Source organism: Aquarana catesbeiana, linkage group LG09 (assembly GCF_042186555.1).
Source record: "Aquarana catesbeiana isolate 2022-GZ linkage group LG09, ASM4218655v1, whole genome shotgun sequence".
Lineage (NCBI taxonomy): Eukaryota > Metazoa > Chordata > Amphibia > Anura > Ranidae > Aquarana > Aquarana catesbeiana.
In genome coordinates, this window is record NC_133332.1 from 120,273,375 (window position 1) to 120,281,938 (window position 8,564).

Below are 8,564 nucleotides of genomic sequence, written 5' to 3' on the forward strand. Positions count from 1 at the left end.
CCTGTACTCTGATGTGGAATTTACAGAAAAGTCAAAAATAGGATTTTTATAACAGCTTACCTGTAAAATTCTTTTCTTGGAGTACATCACGGGACACAGAGCCACAGTAATCACTGTATGGTTATATGGCACCTTCAGGTGGTGGACACTGGCACACTCTAAACAGGAAGTTCAATTCCCCATATAACCCGTCCCCTTACCGGGCGTACCTCAGTTTTGTAGCAAAGCAATACATGCGTAGCCAGAAAGAGGGGATGGACCTCTGTGTCCTGTGATGTACTCCAAGAAAAGGATTTTTACAGGTAAGCTATTATAAAAAAATCCTTTTTTCTTTATCGTACATCACAGGACACAGAGCCACAGTAATAACTGTATGGGATGTCCCAGAGCAATGCCACCTGAGGGGAGGGGACACAAATAAAAGTAGGGTGCAATCCGGCCTGAGGACCTATACTGCTGCCTGCAGCACACTGCGCCCAAAGGCGATATCCTCATGCCTTCTTACATCCACCTGATGAATGTATGGACTGAAGACCAGGTTGCGGCCTTGCAGATTTCAGCCATGGAAGCTTGGTGATGCACTGCCCAGGGAGCACTAACAGCCCTGGTGGAGTGCGCTTTGACCTGAAAAGGTGGAACCACCTTCTTCCACAAGCTTGAATAATAACCTGCCGAATCCATTTGGCAATAGTAGATTTCGATGCTGCCTGTCCTTTCCTAGGACCTTCAGGCAACACAAACAAAACATCTGTTTTTCGAATCTGAGCAGTCGCCTTCAAGATCTTGACTGCTCTCACTACATCCAAAGAATGTAGTGACTTTTCTTCCTTGGAACAGGGTTCTGGAAAAAATGAAGGTAAAACAATATCCTGGTTTAGGTGAAAACCTGAAACCACCTTTGGCAGAAAGCTAGGATGAGGTTGCAATACTACTCTATCCTTGTGAAGGATTAAATATGGCGCTTTACAAGAAAGAGCCTCCAACTCTGATACCCTTCTTGCAGAATAAATGGCTACTAGAAAAACTAGCTTCGTTGTCAAAAGGACCAAAGCAATATGTCGTATCTGCTCAAAAGGCTGTTTTGGTAATGCCGACAGAACTAAATTTAAGTCCCAAGGGTTCAGGGGTGCCCTAACTGGTGGATTAAGCCGTACCATTACCCCCTGTATAAAGCTTTGGATCAAAGAATGCAAAGCAAGCGGACGCTGAAACGATACTGATAAGGCCGAGACCTGGCCCTTGATGGCTCTCAAGGCCAGTTTCATCTCTAACCCCATTTGCAAAAAGGCAAGAATTCTACCTATGACATACTTCCTAGGATGCCCACCCCTGGCTTCACACCAAGAAACATATGCTTTCCAGACTATAATAAATGATTCTGGAAGCTGGCTTTCTTGCATTAATCAAGGTAGGTATCACTGAGCCTCAAAGTCCACGATTCTGTAGAATGTGGGTTTCAATAGCCAAACCGTTAAATTTAGTGTTTGTAAAGTAGGATGGAACACTAGTCCCTGCGATAGCAGGTCTGGACGTGGTGGTAGGGGCCATGGGGCCCCTACCACCATCTTTACTATTTCTGCATACCAAGATCTTCTGGGCCACAAGAACTACCAACTTTCTTTCTCGCTTGATCCTGCGAAGAAGTCGAGGTAGCAGCAGAATAGGAGGGAATGCATAAATCGGTGACCCCGTGGGATCAGTTCTCACTAACGCATCTGTTCTGCATGCGAGTGGATCCCTTGTTCTCGACACAAAGTTGTCGACTTTGTTGTTGAACCTGGACGCAAACAGATCTACATCCAGGATCCCCCATCTTTGGCATATAGCCAGGAAGATGTCGGGGTGAAGGGACCATTTCCCCCAGGAACAACTGCTGGCGACTTAAGTAGTCTGCCTGCCAGTTCTCTACCCCTGGAATGAAAACTGACAAAATGCATGGCCCATGTTTTTTTTTGCCCAGGTTAGGAGAGGGTTTACCTCTCCCTGGGCTGCCTGACTTCTGGTGCCCCCTTGGTGATTGATATAAGCCACTGCTGTGGCGTTGTCGGATTGAATCCTGACAGGAGAATCCTGCAACCTGAATGTCCAGGCCCTTAAGGCTAGACGCGCTGCCTGAATTTCTAGAATGTTGATGGCCATTTTTTTTTTTTTTTTCTTATTTTACTTTTTTTACAGCTTAAAAAAAAAAAATTGTGTCACTTTTATTCCTATTACAAGGAATGTAAACATCCCTTGTAAAAGAAAAAAGCATGATAGGACCTCTTAAATATGAGATCTGGGGTCAAAAAGACCTCAGGACTCATATTTACATTAAAGTGCAATAAAAAAAAAAAAGAAAAATGGCCCTTTAAGAGCTATGGGCGGAAGTGACGTTTTGACGTTGTTTCCGCCCTGCAGTAATATGGAGATGGGTGGGCCATCTTCCCCTTCCCCTTCAGACGCGATCGCCTCCACCGCTGCCGACGGCTCCGGTAAGCGGCGGAGGGCACTGGATCACGGTGGGAGGTCCCTCTCCCGCTGCCAATAAAAGTGATCTCACAGCAAATCTGCTGCAGAGACCACTTTTATCTTAAACCGGACCGCTCACTGAAGACGAGGATACCGGGGTTATGGCAGCTAACTGCTGCCATAACAACAATATCTTCCTTCAAAGTACCGACGTATAACGACGGTGGGCGATCCGGAAGTGGTTAAGGACAAATTCTGCTCAAGTCCTCCTGATCACAGAAAAGCCAGGATGTGAGTTAGAGAAATCTCTTGGGTTGAAAAGCCTGTGTACATCAGACAAAAAATTATTTTCAGATAGGGTAGTATATTTTATATAAAGTGACTTTTCTTGCTCTGAGTTAGCTAGGACAGAGAAAATCCTGGGTTTCAACAGCCCTACCATTAAAGCCAGTGACTGAGAAGCAGTAGGCCTTGAAAACAGCAGGTCTAGCCTCTTTAGGGAGGTTAGGGTTTATATTCCAGAAATTTCAGTATGCCAATTGTCCACTCCCAGAATGTGAACAGCAGAGATTGCTGGACGATGGATCTCCACCCAGGAGTGAATCGGACTTAAGCCTAGTACACACGAGCTGAATGTCGGACGAGTTCGGCCAGTTTAATGAAAACCGTCCGACATTCGGCCCGTGTGTACAGCAGCCGGGCCGGCTTCTGACTAAGACCACATACACACAGATTTTCTGCAGATTTTTGTTCAGATTTACCAAAACCATGTAGTGCAAGGGCCTGCCTGATTGCATACAGTTTGAAACGTTTAAGGTTTGACCTCGTATTATATGGTTTAGGTAAATCTGAAGACAAAAACCTGCAGAAAATCTAATAGTGTGTATGGGGTCTTAGGCTCAGGACCGAAAAAGGTCTTCTGACCGGCTCCTCCTCAGTCCCCCTCAGAACACAGTAGCACAGCAGGGGAGAACGCTGTACTAACATTGGATTGTTAGTACAGCAGCTCCAAGCTGAGCCAGCAGTTTTTATTTTTTATTTTTTTGTTTTTATTTTTTTCGTTGAACAAAAAAGTAGTAGCGGGTTCGAGGCTTTATATTCTTTAGGCTGGGTTCACACAAATGCGACTTACACTGCATCAAATTCGCAGAACATTTGAAAATATGTTCTTTTCAATGGGTCTGTTTCACATATGCGTTGCATCCACACTACGCATTGCACAAAAAAAAGTGTGTTTTCTAGGCAGTGCAGTGCGAACTGCAGGCACATAATCTTCAATGGGAACGCATCTGATTCACAGATGTCTTCCGTTGTAAACAGGAATTCTCTCCCCCTCCTATTACCCCTCTTCTCCCTGGTCAGCTGATCAATTACAATGGAGAGGAACCACTGACAATCATTTTTATCTTCACAGGGAAACCAGAGCTGAAATTCCCACCGGACTAGTGTAAACCCAGCCTTAAAGTTGCCTGGGTCTTGTTATGCCCCTGGCGGTTAATATAAGCCACTGCTGTAGCCTTGTCTGAGTGCACCCTGATCGGATTTCCCTGAAGCAGGAGGGTCCAGTAAACACAGCTAGTTTTATTACTGTGAGTTCCAGAATGTTGGGGGATTAGATTCCTTGAACTGTGAGAAATTGGATCACTCCTTAGCCTGCGAGGCTAGCATTTGTTGGTATAACATCTTTTTTACGTGGTGACAAGTAAATACATTTCAAACATGTCATGCTTTAACCACTTGCTGACCGCCGATGTACGTCCAAAGTTTGGCGGCGGATAGGGTTGTTATGGCAGCAGTTAGCTGCCATAACCCCGGTATCCCCGTTTTCGTGCGGCGGTTGGCTTTCAGATAAAAGCGGTCTCTGCGGCGGATTCGCCGCGAGATCACTTTTATCGGTGGCGAGAGAGGCCCCCTCCCTCCGCCGCTTACTGGAGCCGTCGGTAGCTGCGGAGGCAATCGCGTCTGTCTCCCTGCTGTGCCTGGAGATGAGGGAGGCTAAGAGGGCACCCACTCGTCTCCATGACACTTCTGGGCGGAAGCGACGTCAAAACGTCACTTCCGCCCATACGTCTTAAAGGCACATTTTTTTCAATGTCATTTTAAATTACTTTTTTTTTTTTATTATTGCATTTTTAGTGTAAATATGAGTCCTGAGGTCTTTTTGACCCCAGATCTCATATTTAAGAGGTCCTGTCATGCTTTTTTCTATTACAAGTGTCACTTTTATTCCTATTACAAGGAATGTAAACATCCCATTTTTTTTTTTTTTTTAAACAGTGTAAAAATAAATAAAATCATATAAAATAAATATATATTTTTTTTTTAAAAAAAAAAACCCCGTCCCGATGAGCTTGTGCGCAGAAGCGAACGCATACGCGAGTAGCGCCCGCATATGAAAATGGTGGTCAAACCACACATGAGATATCGCCGCAGTTGTTAGAGCAAGGGCAATAATTCTAGCCCTAGACCTCCTCTGCAACGCAAAACATGCAACCTGTAGATTTTTTTTAAACGTCACCTATGGAGATTTTTGAGGGTAAAAGTTTGACGCCATTCCACGAGCAGGTGCAATTTTGAAGCGTGACATGTTGGGTATCAATTTACTCAGTGTAACATCTTTCACAATATAAAAAAAAAATTGGGCCAACTTTACTGTTGTCTTATTTTTTTAATTCAAAAAAGTGATTTAAAAAAAAAAAAAAAAAAGCGCGCTTGTAAGACCGCTGCGCAAATACGGTGTGAAAAAAAAGTATTGCAATGATCGCCATTTTATTTTCTAGGGTGTTGAGAAAAAAAAAAATATATATATATATATAGTTAGGGGGTTCTAAGTTATTTTCCAGCAAAAAAAAACTGTTTTAAACATGTAAACACCTAAATTCCAAAACGAGGCTGGTCCTTAAGTGGTTAAAATTGCGCATGGCTGTGGAATGGCAACAAATTACAGTACATTAAATTATCCATGGCTGACATTTTAAAACCCTTTACAGGTTGTCTGGCACTAGACTTATTGCTCTCGTTGATATTTGCAGCGATATCTCGTGTGGTGCAGTCACCGTTTGCACTGGAGTGCTTCCTTTTTTTTTTTTTTTTTTTTTTTTTACACTGTACCTTTTGTGGTCAACTTTATTACTGTCACATGGAATGAACATCCCTTATAGCATGGGCCAGGACAGGTACTCTTTTTTGAGAGAGCTGGGGTCTATTAGATCCTATATCACTCTTCTGGCCTCCAAAGCATCTAATCACACCAACATCGGTTTGATCAGACACTTTGACAAGCCAGTAACAGCTTGTTTACAATAAACCAGAAGTGACAAAATCCTCCTTGCTTCTGGTTTTTGATATGATACAGTGGGAGGAACATAATTTCCTCTCCCTGTGGCCAGGGAAGCTGATGCCACCAGTCACATAATAGACTCCCCACTGGGATGGAAAAGCCTGGTAAATGTGGGAGGAGAACCCCATTCTGCTACTTGTAAAAGTGATCCAGGGGCTTGGATTACTTTTACATTGTGCAGAATAGCCTGCTCAAAAACAAAAAGATACTGGGGATCATGGTTGTAGTCTCAACTATGAATATATAAATATGAAAATGTATATATTCTCCAGGAACCAAGATGAACCTGCCTTACCCTTTCCATGTGACTGGCCTCTGTGAAGTTGAGGCTTTGTCTGTCATGGTGGTCACACCTCTGGAGAAAGGTGATCTCCAGGATTTGTGAACCATAGGAATGGACCATGGCCTTTTAGCATCCTGTGGGTAACTACACTCCTTGAAAGTTAGCGCCAAAGTGAGCGCCCAGGCAGGATCCAGTGCCCAAACTCACACCATGGGATTTGGGTGTGATGCCCAAGGTTACACCAATCAGAATGCATTGTTTTAGTAGAAGGCAGTGAAAAGTTGAATAATCCAAAATAATATAAATAAAGCTGGTTAAGCATGTACAAATTATCCAGAAAGCAATAAAAAAAAAAAATTATGGGGACAACAAAAAATAAACGCCCATCTCTACAGGAAAGGAAATGTCCATCACCTAAGGACACTAGTAAATAATGTAGGCCTCATGGATTGGGTAGGGTTATAGAAGTATGCCTAGCAAAGCTTTCACCAGTTTCCAATCACTTACAGGTAGCAGCCTATAACCCGGGGTCTATAAATATCCAGGCTCTGTCCTGTATTGTAAGACTGATATTAAAGCTTCCATTTTTTTTTTTTTTTTATTCATTGCCTTTGGTCTCAAGACCTCTGAATCACAACAGGCAGGGGAGAACGTGGATATATCAAATGAGCAGCAGAGCAGGGAATCTGCAGGTGTTAAGCTATTTTACTTTTTTTCTGATGTAAATAAAATACCCAATACAATATCTTTACAAGGTTTGTTGTACCAACTACAGCAAATCAATTTAGGAAAGATGCTCTAAATACAATTTTTGTTGATACTTTGGGAGCTACATACATATAGTGCAATTCCCAGCACAACTAATTCTACTAGATCAGGGGGAAAAAAAAAAACAACAACTCGGGTCTCCCCTTTTCCTTTGACTGACTACGTATCAGTACCACAAAAAAATTTGTTATATCATACTTCACAACCCAAACCCCTCACTGTAATGCTTGCATTATTGTACAGTTTAAGGCTCCACATCTACTCATTACAAAAATAAATAAGTGCAATTAGCATGATGTACCATTCATTTTGCATGGCCCCACAGATGTAAACTTGTGTGGTGATAAAATAGTGCACATCTGGTTTATGGTGTATTGTGCCTTGGGGGCCCAGTCTGGTGCTTTAATGCAATACACCACAAAAGGTGTGACAGGGCCTCAAAGAATATAAATACCATTCTTTTAAAATCAATTAGCACCAAGACCCTTTTTACTGACCGTGTTTCTGCATAACTAAAGTTTCATTTTGTTAATGAACTGTTTTTCCCTACAGGGTTTGGAAAAGGATCCAACGTTGTGAATTATGAAGGCCACTGTTGGCATGAATACTGCTTCACCTGCAAGAAGTGCTCTCTGAATCTGGCAAACAAGCGTTTTGTACGCCAGAACGAGCAGATTTACTGCACCGACTGTGCCAAAAAACTCTAAAGCAGCACATCTACACAGTAACATTTACAGTGGAATGATTACTGTTGAACAGCTATACTGAATGCATGCCAGACTGCAAACTGCATTTAATTATTATGCTCTAAAAATCTAAATATATAATGAATATTTCTGCATGTTAGTATCTATTCAACTTGATTTAAACCATAATAGACGTTATTTTACTTTCAGAATGATATATGCATGACGTAACTGCATTGGGGGGGGGGGGGGGGGGGGGGGGAAATAAGTTTAATAGAATATGTTCATTGTGTGCATTTCATTTTTGCTGCCCTACATGGCAGCTAATTGCAAATGACTAATAATATTTGAACTGAAGATGATGCAACTTTGTTGTGTTAGGTAAGGCACAAACAAGCAGCTTTTATACCCCCTGATTTTGTTCCTCCAGACAGCCTTCGTTTATGTCAACCCTTAATTGGGTAAACATGTTCATGACATAGTCCTCCCTGGTAGCCTATATATATATATATATATATTCTATAAAGGGCATCTATGGGGCAGTGCATAACTATGAGCATTTGTTGCATTTTGTAATGTGCTGCTTCTGTAAACTACAAAATGTAAGCGTACTAAAAATAAGAGTATTGTTGGAAGGCTGTGTTTTTCTGATTAACTTGTTTTAAAAGAACACACTTTTTAGGTGCCTTTAGCAAAGTAATTTCCGGTTGGAAATGAGTTACTGCATTGTATTTTTTTTGATAAGGCTGTATGTGCATATTCCGCACAGACTGCATCTATAACACCACTTTAGCAAACAAAGGCTGAATATTTTTTATACAGAAAAATAATTAGCAAGCGCCAGCTTTTTTTTTTTTCATTTTTTTAAAACAAAGCTCATAACATTACTTACCGGTCTTGTGCTACACAGCTTAAGAAGTAGTGCAGTCACGCTTTTACTCTTACTGAGATATGCAATTCTCTATCTCAATCAATATATCTCAATATATGCACAAAGAGCACTTCTAGATCATTGCAAAAGCTCAGACTTCTGTTTGTC

The 8,564-nt window shown here is 41.9% G+C and overlaps 1 protein-coding gene across 2 annotated transcripts in view; it reads left to right on the top strand.

Moving 5' to 3' along the window:
- Positions 1 to 7,775, top strand: part of FHL1 (four and a half LIM domains 1) — a 153,727-nt gene extending 145,952 nt beyond the window's left edge. For both annotated transcript variants that reach the window (XM_073599220.1, XM_073599219.1), the window contains exon 6: positions 7,392 to 7,775. In XM_073599220.1, the coding sequence (XP_073455321.1) occupies positions 7,392 to 7,546 (155 nt within the window). In that variant the 3' untranslated portion in view covers positions 7,547 to 7,775. The remainder of the gene's footprint in view (positions 1 to 7,391) is intronic.
- Positions 7,776 to 8,564: the final 789 nt, after the last annotated feature.